The sequence below is a fragment of the Myotis yumanensis genome, unplaced genomic scaffold (assembly GCF_028538775.1).
Source record: "Myotis yumanensis isolate MYYU_CA2020_CCGP unplaced genomic scaffold, mMyoYum1.0.hap1 SCAF_6, whole genome shotgun sequence".
Taxonomy (NCBI): domain Eukaryota; kingdom Metazoa; phylum Chordata; class Mammalia; order Chiroptera; family Vespertilionidae; genus Myotis; species Myotis yumanensis.
The window spans coordinates 13,727,678-13,745,164 of NW_027223757.1; the positions used below are offsets into that span (position 1 = coordinate 13,727,678).

General features: G+C 35.3%; 1 protein-coding gene across 4 annotated transcripts in view; it reads right to left on the reverse strand.

Annotated features, from left to right (window-relative positions):
* The window catches only part of TBC1D32 (TBC1 domain family member 32), a 129,874-nt gene that overhangs the window by 98,663 nt on the left and 13,724 nt on the right, over nucleotides 1-17,487 (reverse strand). For all 4 annotated transcript variants that reach the window (XM_070417583.1, XM_070417581.1, XM_070417584.1 and 1 more), the window contains exons 6-12: nucleotides 15,720-15,798; nucleotides 15,472-15,575; nucleotides 15,312-15,373; nucleotides 14,008-14,152; nucleotides 11,890-11,949; nucleotides 6,279-6,369; nucleotides 2,443-2,583 (exon numbers count right to left, since the gene is read on the reverse strand). In XM_070417583.1, coding sequence (XP_070273684.1) covers nucleotides 2,443-2,583; nucleotides 6,279-6,369; nucleotides 11,890-11,949; nucleotides 14,008-14,152; nucleotides 15,312-15,373; nucleotides 15,472-15,575; nucleotides 15,720-15,798 — 682 coding nt within the window. The remainder of the gene's footprint in view (nucleotides 1-2,442; nucleotides 2,584-6,278; nucleotides 6,370-11,889; nucleotides 11,950-14,007; nucleotides 14,153-15,311; nucleotides 15,374-15,471; nucleotides 15,576-15,719; nucleotides 15,799-17,487) is intronic.

Genomic DNA, 17,487 nt, shown 5'->3' on the forward strand with positions numbered 1-17,487 from the left:
ACAATATGTAAGTGAACAATTGTGGCCATTTTCCAATAAGACTTTATGTATACCACAATTTGGTATTTACATATTTTTCTCATGTCACAAAATATTCTGTTTACTTTTTGCAATAACTTAAGAACACAGAAACCATTCTTGGCTCACAAGCCATATAAAACGATGTACCAGTTTTGGCCCAATTGCTATAGTTTACCAACCACTGCTACAGAATCTTCACCTAAAAAAATTATGGTGAAACTTAAAAGTAAATGTTGACCTATGGCTAATACAGTAAAACAGATTTCTCAAAACTGAGTTTATAGAAGACCTATGATACCTGATAGGCCAACATGTAGATGTTAAAAGTCAATAAAGTGCTAAATAAATAACAGATGATAGACATAAACTTCAGTTAAATATCTGTAATAACATCACAAGTATATATTAATCTTTCTATTTTTATAGTTTAACAATATCCCATTAAATGGCAGCTCTTCTCTTCAAAGTCAGTTCTCTACTGAGTGCCCATTATGCCTAGAATTATACTACCACAGGAAATAAAAGAGCAATGTGTAAAATTGTTCTTTCAAGGAGGTCACAATCAGCCTAAAAAGATTTAGGTAAGTAAAACAAGGAAACAGTACAAAAATATGTTCAAAATGAAGATACACTAACAAGATTGGCAAACTCTAACCACTATGGTCTAATTTTCTTAAAAGCTAGAAGTGGTTTTTTTTTAATTTTTAAAGATATGTAAAATGTGTCAGATGTCCCCAAAACCATGGCCAGATTAAATTATTTACTAGGGGGAGTCACAAGATTCAAAATATAACTGTATTCCTAGCTATGATTTTTTACAACAAAAGGATACAAAGCAAAATCAAAAGAGAAAACGTGCATAAGGTGAGTCCGGAAGAAACCAGGTACAAGGGTCGAAGGGACCTCTCCCGGTGAAATCCACAGAGTACACTCAATTCTTACAGCAAGCAGTGTGACCACACCCATAAAATGCTGTTCACCAGGGAAGCTTATTAGAGACTCAGGGCCCAAGGTGTTTATTGGGAGTTAATCACCCAGCATCCTCTGCCTAGTTAGTACATCCCAGGGCTCCAGACACCCAGAAGGAAGGCAGATATTCAGCATAAACCACATTGTGTACACAAACAGTGAACCAGTTCTGGGAATAGTGAGATTTCCAAGTTCCCAGTTGCCAGTCAAGGTCCAACCTTGCAAGAGGTTTTTCTAAGGATAGCAATCTTGAGCCAGCTATGTGTATATACACACACACGCACACGCACACGCACACACACACAGAATACACAACACAGACAATATGTGGCCCACAAAACCTAAAATATTTACTGCTGGAGGCTAAGTCCAGTGGGTCATAATAAATGCAAGAGGTCCTCAAAAGGTTGAATGGACATATTCAGCAGGGCTGAAAATCTGCATATTGTTACCTGCTGCTGGAACAGCCAAAGGCATTTCCCCCAACCTGATCATCTTTTCCTGTTTATCTGCTGCTGGAAGGCATTTCCCCCAACCTGATCATCTTTTCCTGTTTATCAAATCTTATCTGTGATATGCCTGTTTGCATTCCTAAAGGGCCAATGTGTTTTCCAGTAAATAAAAAGGATATGGGTCCAGAGATTCAGAGAGTTCAGTCACTAGAGCTGAGTGTCCCCTGGCTCCCCCAAAATGCCTTTCAAATTTATATTTCTTGTCTAGTTTATTCATTCATATTCAGCCCTTCTCCAGATCCCTGAACCCTTGCAGCAGAAAGACTGTGGCAATTTACTATCTGGTATGTTACAGAAAAAGTTTGCTGATCTTTATACTATATTCCTAGTACAGACTTAAAGTTTTAAGGGAGGTACAGAAGATAATGAATAGCATGTGCTGAAGTTTGATGGGGAAAACGTTAAAAATGGGAATTAGGGAAACAATAACATAGTAAAATATCAAATGATGCAAGGCTTTGCAGTTTATAAAACAGTGCTCTCAAACCTCACGTTTGTTATCACAAAAATTCTGTGAGCCCAGCCACACGGACATCATTATTCAATTATTCCCAATAAAGAAAATGAAACTACAGTTAAGTGATTAGCCCAAAAGATCACCGCCAGTTTCTAGGGAACCAGAACTTAAAATGATAATGTAGATTAGTTCTAAATTCATCTTCTAATTCTAAATTCAGAACTGGGTAGCACACTTAGTATGTGAAGGATTTTGAAAGACAGGAAGAAATAAGGTAAGCATGAAAGGATGAATAGAAACAAAAACAAAGAAAAAAAAACCTACACATGAAAGAAAAAGTACATACTGGAAAAGAACAGAAATATAAAAGGTATGCTGCTAAGTACCATAGAAGAGACCATATGCCATCTCCAAGTTCTAATGATCCACGGTACATTAACCTTACCATATATGGGCATACTCATTTATCCTGATTGTACATACCTTTTCTATTCCTCAGCTTTATGGGAAACAGCTTTCTGCCTTGTGTATAGATCAATAATCTTCCCAAAAGGCACAATGAGTGGATGAAATAAATATATTGTAATTCTTGCCCTGAGTAGTAGAAAGTTTTCTGTTTGTTCCCTTAAGAGAGAAGCAAACAATTACATTTATTTTAATGACATTATGTTTTATAGTATCTGTCATCATTCCCTTCTAAACATTAAACAAGTTTGCAGTCTATAATGTAGACACTTGGTATAAATTTTAAAAAATCACTTTCTTTTCTTTCTTCATTTAAATTCTTTATTGTTGAAAGTATTACATATGTCTCCTTTTTCCCCCATTGACCTCTCCCTGGCCGCCCCCCCCCCCCAACAAATGCCCTCCCCTACTACTGTCTGTATTCATCGGTTATGCATATCTGCATGCAAACAAGTCCTTTGGTTGTAAAAAATCATTTTCTTGCTGTTTCTTAAGATCCCTTGCCACCTAAATCTCTGGAGAAAAGCATTCCTATAAAACTTAACAGACTCAGAAAAGTACAATATACATAGAGCGTTCATTCTAAAACAAAGAAAGAAAAAAAGCCTAAGTTTGTCAGACTTATGTCATCAAGAAAGACTTCAAGAATAAGTTAAAGGAGGGAGGAAATCAATAGAAAAATCAGTTATTGTTTAATTCTACCAATTAATAGTCAATGCTACAGAAGTTCCTATTATAACCTTGCTAGCAAATGAAACGAGTCTCTGAAATACAGAAACCCTCTAATATATTTATTATTCGTTCACCCATACACTCAAGATCTACTGAGTACTGTTTTATACAAGATCTTGAACTATTTGCTGGTGTCAAAAACCATTAAGAAGCATTAAACTGGGCTTCCAATTCAGAGTACAGCAAGTAGTCTGGAATAGCCAGAGAATAAGGAGGACAAGTGGGAAAGACAAGAGGATAGCAGGTATCAGGGCAAAGCACAGAAGATTTAACTGCAGAAGCAACAGAGGCCTTATTGAGAGGCAACTGGGATGATACGAAAGGGTTTTAAGCAGAAAAGTATCAAATATTCATGTGAAAAACTGACTCTGATGGCAACATAAAAGGTAAATAGAAGAAGGTCAAGGCTTGAAATAAGATTCATGCAAAAAAAACCATGAACAAAGGCATCAGCAAGAAGAATGGAGAAGAGCAGGTAGATAAGAATAAATGTTTAAGAAAAGAAAATCAATATGCCTTAGAGCGGACTGTATGTGAAATATTAAAGAATAAAAAAATGTTCAAGTTCCTAACTCAAATATCTGTGTACGTGGTGAATTTGTCTTCTACTTAAGTAATTCTAAAGGGGGAGAATAAAAACAGGTCTAAAAAGAGAAAAAAGTTATTTCAGTCCTCAATATTTTAATATTGGAAGCCAATGGAGCATCCAGGTCATTACAATATAAATATATAATATTTGAAGCCACGAGAGTGAATGGCTCTCCCAAGAGAGAACAGGCAGACTAAGGTGAGAAAAGAACAAAGGGCAAAACTTTTGTGAGTACAAACATATAAAGAAAAGAAAAGAGCCTTTCAAGTGACTAAGAATTTGTTGGGTAAGAATGAGAAAATCCAAAAAAGAATGGTACCAGGAAGAGAAGGGAAGGGATCAACAGAGACCAATGCTGTAAAATGAGGACAGGTAAGAGGGGGAATTGATGATGGGAAGGTCATGGGGTGGCAGAAATAGAAGCCTCATTTTTGTGGCTAAAAAGTGAATAAGGAAAAAAAAAGGTGAATAAGAGGTAAAGAAATGTGGCCTGGGTGTATAAAGAATAAAGAGTTTTCTCTGAAGGGAAGCAGAGATAAGGTATATGTGAACTGGCTCAGTTTTTTATGTGAAAGACCTACAAGGAGGTCTACTGGATGCAGGGGAAGGAGCCAATGCACAGGGAGACACGGTAACAAGGAAAACAATGTCCTGGTTTTAAACCGAAAGCAAAGAACAGGAACAAAGTCAAGAACAGATGGAGACCAATCTGGAACAGAAGGATACCCTCCATTGTAGCCTAGAGAAAGGAGATATTGATAAGGGCATACAAACATGTGTTTGCATGCGTAGAAGCAGGATACGTGGGGAATTCATATTTGCAAAGTTCAATTTTTCTTAGTGAAGTAGGATGCAAGGTCTTCTCTTGAGAGAAAAGAGGGCAGGGGCAAGGCACAGGGCTTGATGAGACGGGTGAAGGCTCGCAATAGCTATCATGAAACAATGAAGAAAGGATCCCAAGTAACACGAAGAGAGCAGCTGTGGTTAGAAAAATATATGCGCACTATCAATTTAAACACAAATGCTCTCTGCTCAATTTCCTAAGGACCAGAGAAGATGGAAGCTTGGACTGATCTAAAGTTGGGAAACTGGAGGCAGGAAACTCTGAAAGAATATAAAGAGCAAAAATTTTGAAAGAAATGGCAGAAGAAAGCAGTGAAGCACCCTTGGAAAAAGGAAAGAAAAGCCACTAAGGGCTGGTAGAATGGTGGGGGGGGGGGGGGGGGGGGGGAGTAAAGCACTGGATAAAAACATTTTAATATCAAGAAATTAGAAAAATCTATAAATTTATAAATGAGATATTTACATAAACTTATCTACCCTTTTCTTTTTTATCCTTTTCTTCCTCTTGAATAATAAACTCTGGCTTCTGTATTTTCTCCTCCGCTATGAAACACTGGCTTTTGAAGCCCATTAATTATTGGTGTTTAACCATTTTTCTTGCTTGAGTTAGATGAAGAATTTATCCAGGGATAAAAAAAATGTATCTTCATATAATCAAAGAACTTACTCTTTACTTAGAGAACTGACAAAATAAAATAACAGAATGAGAAATACCTAATTCACATGGCAGGTTGTGTGATGTAAGCAAAAGAGCAATAAAAATCCAAATTAGGAAGATAATCTTTTGTGAAAATTTTAAAATAAAGTTTATTCTTTCACAATAAATAAGATATATACTCGTGTAAAGGATGTGGATAGGGACAGTAGGAGTAGGAATAGCAAAGCTATATAAGCACTGATATGCAGAAGAATCTGACTGTGCCCCTAGCCGGTTTGGCTCAGTGGATGGAGCGTCAGCCTGCAGACCAAAGGGCTCCAGTTTCGATTCCGGTGAAGGGAATGTACCTTGCTTTCAGGCTCCTTTTGGCCTGGGCTCTGGTCAGGGTTCATGCAGGAGGCAACCAATCGATGTTTTTCTCACATCAATGTTTCTCTTCCACTCTCCGTACAAATCAATAAAAAAATATCCTCTGGCGAGGATTAACAAAATAAAATAAAATAAAAAAGAATCTGACTGTGAAAGAAGATTCATTTCAATCACTAATTAGAGCTAAAATTTAGATAGAGAAATTAGGGCCAGATTATAAATCATCTAGGCTATAATAGCTCAGTCTGAGGATAATCAGAGAAGAATCACAGGGTGGGGTGAGTTGTCTAATAATAAAACAATATTTTATAGAATTTTCTTCCTACTAAAATGTGTAAGTGACAATTAAATGACTGATACACTAGAGAAAAAATGAGCAGTATATTATTGCAGTATAACATATTAGGACATAAACTCTAGTATAAATTGAAGAACTGCCTTTGGTAAGAAACAGCATGATGATACATTAATTTCAAATGTAGATAGGTTATAAAAAACCATCATTATGTATATATTTTAAATTTGTGAAAATTTTTACATTAGCAAAAGTGATCGAATTTTACCATGCTACTAACAACTGTTAAAAAAAAATAAGAGTTACTACTAAGCTATTTTAAACTGTACCATTTTTTTAAAGTACAGAACAAAGAAAACTATACTTACCACAATGCTTTGACTGTCCCACAATCTCATCGGTTTTCATAGTCTCACATAACTCAAAGTACTGAACACACTGCTGAACTGCTGCAGTTACCTAACAAAATAATAACTTATTAATTATAGAAATGTGCAGCCTACAAGTCCTGGTATGTGCTAGGCAGAGGGTGCCAACGTAACCAACCCCAGTTTTAAAAAATGGGCGGAGTCTTTAATGAGTTTCTTTGGTAGACAACATTTCATATGAGCTGTCACAATTTGGTACTGGGAAAAGGACATGGAAGCTTATGCTTGGTATCCTCCAGGCTTCACCAAATGAGCCTTTTCCCTATGCCAATTTTGCTTTGTATCCTCTTTCTGTCATAAGTCATAGCTGAGATTATGACTATATGCTGAGTCCTATGAGTCTTCCCAGAAAATCATCAAATCTGGGGGTGGTCATGGGGATCCCTTCCCATATTTATCTATCTCCTCTAAATCAAACTTTAGAGATTCAGATCAATAATATAAAACTGCCTCCTAAAAATCTGAATTTCAAATTAGGTATGATCAAATCTAAAATCTTTCCAATTCCCCTATTTTTCTCTTACTTTGTTACTTATCTCCATGAATGACATTAGTCATTCAATTAAGTCTTCACTCACCCCCCGTTCAAAAAGCCAAGTTCTTTAAATCCTGCATTCTAAATATGGTACTCCTGAGTCCATCCATCCATCCATCCCAATTCACTCTGTTAAGAGCCCTAACTCATGTTTTTATCATTTTTTGCTTGGATTACTGAGAAGATCTTCTTAATCTTTTTGCTTAACACTTCTCCCCTATCTCCACTTAGCACCTTAAACCCATTTTCCAAATATTCCAAGGCCTTACTATGATGTTACTTCAGTACTTAAAAACCTACCAGTGGCTCACCACACCTTCAGAATAAATGCCAATATCCTAAAGTTGACATTATACAAAAACTCTTCATGACCTGACAGTCTTATACCTCTTATCCTCCAGATATCCCCGTCCTAATCACATGCTTTCACAAATACAGAAGTACATCTACCTGTGCAAAAATCAGTCACCAAAAGCCAATTCAACAACCAAATAACTAATTCATCAAAAGCAAATTCACTGGGAAATTTCACCAATCAAAACAGCCAATTAGATTTGAAACACACTCAAACCTGACGTTTACATTAAACTCAACACTGTCATTTGCAAAAGGGAAGGAGCTGAAGATTTCCTTTAACAATGTCTTTTCTATTTTTATGGAATTATGCTCTGCCCTATGCATGTGTGAAATAAACTGAAGTTAATTGATACATACCCAACTTAAAGCATCCAAGAACGTTTTAAACACCTTTACCCACTTAATATTAACTTTCAGAGAACTGATTTTCAAGAAATTTTCCTAATACCAATTCACATTTCTCTTAGCAATGTATGTCCAGTTATATAAAATATATGCAGTTTCCATACGTACTACGTGTTTTCCAAATCCTAAGCCTTTACACATGCTACCACATTGCCCTGAAATATTTTCCCACCACTACCAAAAGCACCCCCCTCACTTTTCCAGGATAATACCTATTCATTAAGAATAAAAAATTCCTCACATCCTCAGAAAAAGTGTAATTTGTTTTATAGATGACTTCAATCTAATTAATAAATCAATGATAAAACTATATAACCATGGTAACAGGTATCCAGCAGACCAAGTTTAAAATTTTGTAAATCAATATAAGTCAAAAGATCTCAATGAACGTACTTCTGAAAGCCGAGCAATTAGTGTTAGCCCCTTGCTTCTGAAAATCAGCCAAAAACAGACACACTCCAGGAAACACATTTGTAAAAGCCAGTCAGTCAGCAACAATCTCACCTGAGATCTCTTCTACAATTGGCTGAACTCATTCTCCTCTCCGAAAGCCCATCACTCCCTGAGTTCCAAGTTTTTCTCCAAATCCTATCCGATGAATCTGCTTTGCCTAACTTAAGTAGGCAATACATTCAGCTTTATGCACTGTTTCAGACTGAACAAAGTTCTTAATCCTGGAACTTCCATTAAAATTACCTTGAAGACTCTGACTTGGCAACATTCAGTGAGAACTTCAGAGAGTTGTTCACTGAGCCCCCTTGAATCCCAAACTCTCAAAGCCCTTCAGATCTGCCATCATGTGAGTCTGTGTCCACAATAACCTGAGCTCCAACTTGCTTCATGGGCATTCATTGCAAAATTTGTTATCCTACGATTTGTAATAATATTTGTACAAAGTAACTTTTTGTTCTGGAGAGGCACCATTGGGTAAAAATTTGTGCTACTAACCTGCTTATTCTTGGCTTGTTTTGCTTTGCTATCTGTACAGTCTTAACTACTGTTTTATTCTGGTTTGTCCTACATCTACTGAGTATCCCATAGTGAACAGGAGGCATAGTCCAATCCAATCAATCAATGCAAGCCGACTCTGAGATTACCAGCTAACAGCAAAAATACAGTGCAAAGGCAACTGGTCGAACTGCCTTGAACTCCTACAAAAATTTTATTAGTACATTGCCTGACTTGTCAATTCATGAAAGAGGGCAGTCAATGATCGTCATATCAATGACCGTATCACCCCTTTCTAGCTTCTGCTTGGTCAGAACCCAAGATAAATTTATAAGCACACACTATTGCCCCAAAAATTCAGTGACCTGTTTATGTTTGTCATGAGTTTCTGTAAGTCAAAGCTGAAACCTTCTCCTGATAGAACTCCCTCTTTCTAGATAAACTTGCTCCTGCAAGCCTACTTCTTAGTCATACCTTGGTAAAAAGCAGTAACAACAAATATGGCTTAGAGTGACAAGTGCCGTTATGGAAAAATAAATACACTTAACAGAAGTCCTAAAGAATAAGGACACAAAAGAGCAAAGAACAGTCAGCTCCCTTAACTGTGAACTTGAAACACCATCTCCAAAATAACCTCTCAAAGACTCTGTAGTTCATTTCCATTCAAACCTTCAGAAACCCACCTCCTTGCACCCATCTCTACCCAGCTTCACCTTTACAACCCACTTATACCCACTTCTGTTCCTACTACTCCTTTCCTCACTTCTTAAGTGTGCCATATTTTATTTGAGAAAAGGTAACAATCACAGGAAAAGGTACAATCTCAGCAGAGAAACAAACACATCGTATAATACCCCCTTTAAATTACAGGAGCAGAAAGCAGATCTAGAGTCAGTAAATTTAAAACTAGCCTACAGAGTCCAGTTAAAAGTATAAAGAATTATTTTCCTAAACCTCAGGAAAATAGATAGAAATTTGCTGTAAAATTCAGGATCTAATTTGATACTCATTCTACTGCACAATCAATATATACCAAGACAAGAGGAGAGTGTGTTGTGTGTACTATGGTAGGAAAATATACTATGATAGGAAAAACAAAGAGAATTTAAATAACCTAGTTGTCAATATTTTTTAATGACTTTGAGAGGACAAGAAAAATAGGAAATGCACTAAAGAAAGCCATTTCAGAAGTCATTCGCTTAAGGGTGGGTGGACAAAGATTCAAGTTGTTAAAAATAAAAGGTTAAATGTTTATGCTGATAGCCAAATGCTTTTCAAATATTTCATAACTTTGCAATGGAAATAAAGCCCTCAATTTCCTCAGATATCTCCTTTAAAAAATGACAACACAGCCTGGCCAGCATGATCAGTGGCTGAGCATGGACCTATGAACCAGGAGGTCACCTTTGGATTCTAGTCAGGGCCCATGCCTGATTGCAGGCTCAATCCCCAGTGTGGGGCGAGCAGGAGGCAGCAGATCAATGATTCTCTCTCACCATTGATGTTTCTATATCTCTCTTCCTCTCCCTTCCTCTCTAAAATCAATAAAAATATATTTTTTTAAAATGACCGCACATACACATAAATTATTTATTGTCTAATGCTACCAACTAAAAATGTCATAACTATAACAAATAGGATCACACAGAGTAGCCACAAACCAGATATTAGTTATAAAATGAAATGAAAGAAAATTAAAAACTCAGTTTCTCAGTTTCCCTAGCTAGTGGCTCTCCTATTAGACAATGCAGACATTCTATTGTTGCAGAAAATGTTATCAGGAAGCACTGAAGAGAAGCCAAAATAAAGGCTGTAGCAGGTAACCAGGCTAAATAGGCTGCTATGACTAAAGTCCTTATGACAGGAACTCTTATAGAACAAAAGACAAATCCATGGAGTGGTCCAAAGTTTCCACTGTAGATGCACAAAATCTGATCAATTCTGAAAGGAAAATGGGAACAAATAGATCTTGCATCCATTTTTCCCAATGTTTTTTACAAAAGTTGGGCCAAGTTCTCTTTAATATATATATACAAAATACTTTTATATTTTATAAATTTAGAAAAGTTTTTTAAGAGAAATAAAGTTTAAGTTGAAATCTCATGCAAGTTTGACCCATTATGTATAGGAAATAAAATATTTGACCAAGTCGATAAAATAGTAAATTTGTTTATAATAAACTATTTGCAGGCTAAAAATTGGTGATGGCATAATTAACTTTTCAAGCAATAAACAGATTAAAAACTTAATATATAAAAAACATATTTGAAATACTCCCATCAGCGCCTCTGTGTTAGCAACAGTGAGTTATTTGTATGCCAAACCATAGGGGTAAAATAATCATTCCATTCTTTGTTTTTTCTCCTTTCTCTATTCTAACAAGATCAGTCTATGATCATATGGTAACATCAAATTTTCACTTAAAATGGGAATGGGAAAGAAATGAGATGTGGAAAGACTTTATTTCAATTCAGTTTGTCTAAAGATTTTGAAGTACTTATTACCTCTACAAATAAATTCCATTCCTTTTATTCAGTATCCCTCTTCTCATTTCTGAAGCTCAATTCCTTTGATTCTCAAACACAAAACAATTACTGTTCTCTTTCTTTCATTTTATGCTCTACTGCCTTCACCCAAAAACTCACAATTTCATGAATCTTTCCCTTCACCTGACTTCTAAACTCAAGATTCTAACCACATAAACCATATTTATCATATCAAAGTCACATTAGCATAATTTATTAAATAGTTTAATAAATTTTTCATGTTTGTCACAATTACCTGAATTGCTGACTTCTTTTCAATTTCTTTCACTGCCCTTGCATATATTTCTACTAAACAGCAATAAATATTAAACATTTTTGCTAAAATAATTTTATAGTATTGGTTTATATTTGGTGTAACTTAGATCAGTTTTTGCAAATGTAAAAGCATATATCATTCTGAGGTTTTTCATTCAACTTTTAGTCAAAACCACGGATATACTTTATAGAACTCACTCCTTCATAAGTACTTGATATGAATTAAATTACATAATACTTTCAAAAAATGGCTTATATCTCAAACTAGCTTGTTTAGCAACCAAGCTACTATGCAGTTATGTACTTCCTAATTGTTATCTTGACTGCATTTTAAGTCTCTACTTTTATTCTTTTATCTTTCACACAATGGTAGTTTAAAATCACATAAAAGGGGGACTCCTTCATTATTCAATACTAATTATCTCTCAACTTTGCACATTTAAGTTATTACATCATATATTTTTTTATATTATGTCTCAACATAAAAACAGAAATATAGACATACCAGAGATTTATATTTCTTTTCAAGAAGTCTTAGTACGACAGTTCTGCTACAATATCCATGCTAAAATTAGGAGAGAAAAAAATGGCATTTAATTTAATATTCAAGCTATACCATTCAAAATGTATTTTTCTTACATAATTTCCAATAATATCATATATTACATAATAACTTAGTTTCAAATTATTATAATCAGTGCCAAACAGTTTTTTCTATGTATAATGGATTATGAGCACAGCAATGACAAGAATCCAAATTATATCAAAAACTATGGGTTTACTGACAGACCAGTAGAAAAACTTTCTATCCCTCAATTGTGACCAGTCTCCATGCTAAGCTATATTAAATATGTTTTTATTAATTTTGGAGAGATGAAGGGAGAGGGAGAGATAAAAACATCAATGATGAGAAATAATCATTGATCAGCTGCCTCCTGCACGCCCCTCTACTGGGAATCGAGCCCACAACCCAGGCCTGTGCCCTGAGACCAGGAATTGAACCATGACCTCCTGGTTCATAGGTCAATGCTCAACCACTGAGCAACACTCGCCAGGACATACTAAGCTATTTATAAAATCACCACCACCAAAAAACAAATCTGACTACCAGTGTATGACACAGCCTAAAGGAAAAATACAAAAGTGGGCATGGGGGTTGAAAAGCACAACCCTTACACTATAGAAGATACCATACTATCTACATATGCAGAAATTTGACAATGTTGAAATGCTCTGAAGGGGCAGTATCTTAATCATGCTCTGCCAATCATATTTTTTAAAAGATTCAAAGTGCCAAAAGATCTTTCATTCTCTCCTTAGAGCTAAATATGGATGTGATTAAAACATGCTTCATTTGCATTGCACGAAGCAAGGGGAAAATACACATAAGTATTACTTCCCTAAATTATATTAGATATCATTAGTGTTTAATGTGGTTTCTTCATTTTACTTGAGAATAAAAATTAGTAAATAATACTATTAAGTAAAATCTATCAGAATTCTGGAGAATAGAGTTTAATTAAATGGGGGTTTAGTTAATTGAGGATTAAGCAAAGCCTGTGTGCTTTAACCTCATAGCTGAAAACATTTTCGAAACCATTTATCCTTTTCAGGTTTAGTAAGAGAAATATGTTGACCTACAAGTAAACTATTTTGCTGAGTAATAAATGAACATGTGCTGTTTTGCACGGCAAGTCCTGGGGCCAGCCCTTCCTTTCCCCACAAATATACAATATTCAGTAGACAGGTTGAAAGAGACAAATATCTGAGAACATAAGCCCACACTGCTGCTACTACTGCCAGACACAGACCACTCTTATTCAACAGCAGATGGAAGAGGTAACAATATAAGGACCTCTTTACTCTTAATATTAGTTTCAGTTCAAGGACAATGGTAAGCTCCATAGGAAATCACCATCATTCAGGCTTTAAACACATTTCCCAACTACAGGTTTAGCAGGAGGCAAATCATGGAATGTTTTCAGACATATCGCCTAAGTCAGAGAAAAATGCACAGTGAATCTTTATGTTCTACCATACCTGCTTTAAAAATTTGATGTTTTTATACTAAAGATGACCAAATTTGGATAGGTCATTCAGCTTAATAAGTTCAAATGAATTCAAAACCTTATTCTGGCCTGGCCTGTATGGCTCAGTTGGTTGAGCGTCATTCCATGCACCAGGAAGTCACCTGATTGATTCCAGATGAGGGCATATGCCCAGGTTACAGGCTCCAGTATGGGCATGCAGGAGGCAGCCAATTGAGGTCTCTCTCTCTCTCTCATGGATGTTTCTATCTCCCTGTCCCTTCCTCTCTCTGAAATCAATAAAAATATATTTTTAAAAAACAAAACTATTCTAGCTCTGTTGCTTACAAGATAAACAATCTTTACTAGATAAAGAGCTTGAACAAGTCATTTAACTTCTCTATATCTCAGTTGCTGCATCTGTAAAATGGAATAATAATACTACCTATCTCATATATTGTTATAAAAAGTAAATAAGTTAACACATATAAACACAATTATAACTTTTAGTACACAACAAACATCAAACATTACCTATTCTTTGAAATATAGCTATGCACTGAAAGGTATTAAAACTTAATTCATTTTTTTCTCACCATCCACTTTTTGAACCAAACAGCCCTGGCATCAACCAATACAAGAAAGTAGATGGGATGCAAAATCTTTTGTGAGGCAAGATGACTTTGATCACGTTTAACTGATAATAAGGACAAAGTACTCTCCACAATTTCTTCCATGTACCTTAAAGATTGGGAAAGAAAAAACAAATGTTACTATATATATACATACACTTACACATCTATATATATAAAAGCCTAAGTGACCAAACAACTGAACAACCAAATGACCTAACAACCAGTTGACCGGTTGCTATGATGTACACTGACCACCAGGGGGCAGACGCTCAATACAGGAGCTGCCTTCTGGTGGTCAGTGTGCTCCCACAGCCAACCTCCCACAGCCGGCCAACCTTCTGTGCTGGCTGGCACCCCCAATTGGCCCCAATTTGGGGGCCGGCCAACCTCCTAAGGTCCCTCCCCCTGGCTGGCCAGCCCCCCACTGACCCTGATGGGGGGGGGGGCGGCCAACCTCCTGCAAGCCCCCGCCCCCCAATTGGCCCCGATCACTGGCCAGGACGAGGGACCCCATCCATGTATGAATTCATGCACCGGGCCTCTAATATATATATAAAAACTGGTGATACACTTTATATTTATGAAACGATAGTGTTAAGTAACCTTTAGAAACAACCTTTTTTTTATATTTCAATAAGTGGCTTTTTTGCTTTAGAAACTTATATTCTTTCTATTTCAACACTGTCTCTCCAAATTTAACTTTTCAAGACTCACAGTTGCTCTTATAGCCATATTAAAAATGTTTAAATTAAAAGGAAAAATTTAAAGAACACATAAGGAACTTATCCAAAGTAGCAGAGACCAATAATGAAAGAACCAAAAACCACAACACCTCTTTTTATCTTGTGTAAAATGATGGTAAATGATACCTGCATAGAGCCATTCACAAAGCTAAGTACAAAACATGAAAAGCCATGGAGCAGACTGACATACCTCAATATGGGGTTGGGGGAATGAGAAGAGATAAACCAAAGAACTTATATACTTATAGGTATAACCCATGGACATGGGCAATAGGATAGTGAAGACCTGGGGGTCTGTAGGGGCTGGGAGGAGGGAGTAAAGAGGGAGAATGGGAGATATCTGTAACACTATCAACAATAAAAAATATATTTTAAAAAAAATAAAAAGCTAAAAAATAAAACTTTATGAATTCTTTCCCAATTACATAAATAAATTAAGACACTCTCTATTCTTTCTCTGTGAAATGTATGTGAGATAGTAACACTCCTATATTTTATGTGGGCATAAATTAGAGGACTTACTTCTTAGGGTGACGAATCCAGAAAGATGGAGCCTCTTTCTGATATTCATTTAGAAGACAAACCTATAAAGCAGTGTAAAACAGTTCTCAAGAAATTAGAATTCTTAAATATAGAACTATTTGAATTTCCAAAAAAAAAGCATAGTATAGCAAATGAATACCTTTCTAAGTAAGCGGATCACATTAGGATTAGTTACATCTATGCCAGTTGAAACAGTAGGAATATGATTTTCTCTAGAAAGAAAGTATAACTCCAAATATTTAGCTGAAAAGAAAAAGTAAAATATATATATATGAGTAGTATACCATTGAATTATAGTGCTTTCTGAAAAGAAAAGTTAGTTCTGATCCATTTTTCTTAAATACAAATCAAAGAAAAAAACATTTTTAAACGATGTAACAAACATACCTAAGCTTGTATAAATTTCCTTGGTCATATGGAATGGTGAAAGTGTAAATGTCTGTGCATAGAATTTTAAAATCCGGTCCTATGGAAATAAAACAAAAGATTTGCATCCAAAATTCTTACAGAACTAAATTAGAGATTAATCATTTTTCACACAGTAAAAAACTTAGAAAATAAATCATGCAGAAACTTGTGTAGGAATGTACCTATAAAAAAAGACACATTCTTGTGTTGGTCAGTAAGAAGTAAAACTGACTAAACTAATAGTAAATCTAAAGCAGCAGGATATTGTTGTAAAATCTGGTAATAGTAGATACAGTCATGGGCTGGTTGGTGAGGTTTGACAGAGGAAGGTACAATGTAATGTTGTCAAAGAAACAAACAAAAAAAAACCTGTTTCTGAATCCAACATTTGTTGCCTTTTATTTAATTGCTCACATATGTAGGACTCTAATAATATTGCCTATTCCCAAGAAAAAGTATTATGTATTAATGTATTTTCAGAACTTTGTATTATTAAAACTTAAAGTAGAAACTAGCACAAGGTAAATTAATTAAATGAGATAATAGGTATAGTTAGAACAGTACCTGGCACTAGTAGGTACTTAAAAATGATAGTATTACTATCATCTGAATTATACCAACTTTAATATTAAGATCTGATTAACCCTGTTAGTGGAATTCAACTTCCAACTAAATAAAAACATAAAATTGCCTCAAATGTTCTACTCTGGGGGAAAAAATAATCACCTTACCTATATTAAATATTAGCATAATATGCTTACAGAAAATGGTTACCCAACTTACTAAAATATTTTCTAATAATTCCAAAAGATTCCTGCTAAACACAGGATATTAAATTCTTTGGGAAGTCTATTTTTATAGTTGAAGCTATTGATGGGTATCACACACTTCAAATACTATACACTTCAGTCAGTTACACCTTAAGAATCCTTTAGAGCAGGAAATGAATAGAATCAAACTCAAAAATGAATTAGGATCAAACATAAATTCCAAATGAAAAAAATACCATGTCTTGTTTTGTACCCCGAAAAGATTTATTCTACTACCATTTCCCTTCTTTAACAACTTCTTCCAATTTTATTAACTTAGCTCTTGACACTGACTCTTACTGAGTAATCTATAATAATAAAAGCATAATATGCTAATTAGACCAGACAATCTTCTAGGCAAAGCCAGGGCTGTAAGGGAAGCCGGGGTCCTGGGTGCCAGAGGAAAGTGGTGCTGCAGCCAGGGGAAGGAAGGCCTTCTCTTTCACGAATTTCGTGCATCGGGCCTCTAGTGATCTATAATGGCCAAATAAAACCATTTATACTGACCCATTAGGATCCTTACTGTGTTTATAAAATTGTCATATAATTTTTTAAATAATTATAGGAAACCTATCCTTGTTAAGTAAAAGAAAAACACAGGAAAATTTACAATTATATTTCCTGTTAGAGAGTCTTGAAATATTAAAGGTGACTCTAAAATACCTTTTTCCCTGTTGAAGTTCCTGGATCATTGAGTTTGGAGTTTTTTGTGTTTGTTTTTGTTTTCGTTTTACAGAAGTCTGCATCACCTTCTGGTGTTAGTAAGGGTAAACTGTACCCAGGTATTAAGTAATTAAACACCTTTCTCCCCCTTATAAAAATAACAAACCAATTGTTTACAACCTACATTATATCTTCATTGATGGAAGAGTGATTTTTTTAAATGTATTTTTATTGATATCAGAGAGGGAGGGAAAGAGAAAGAGATAGAAACATTA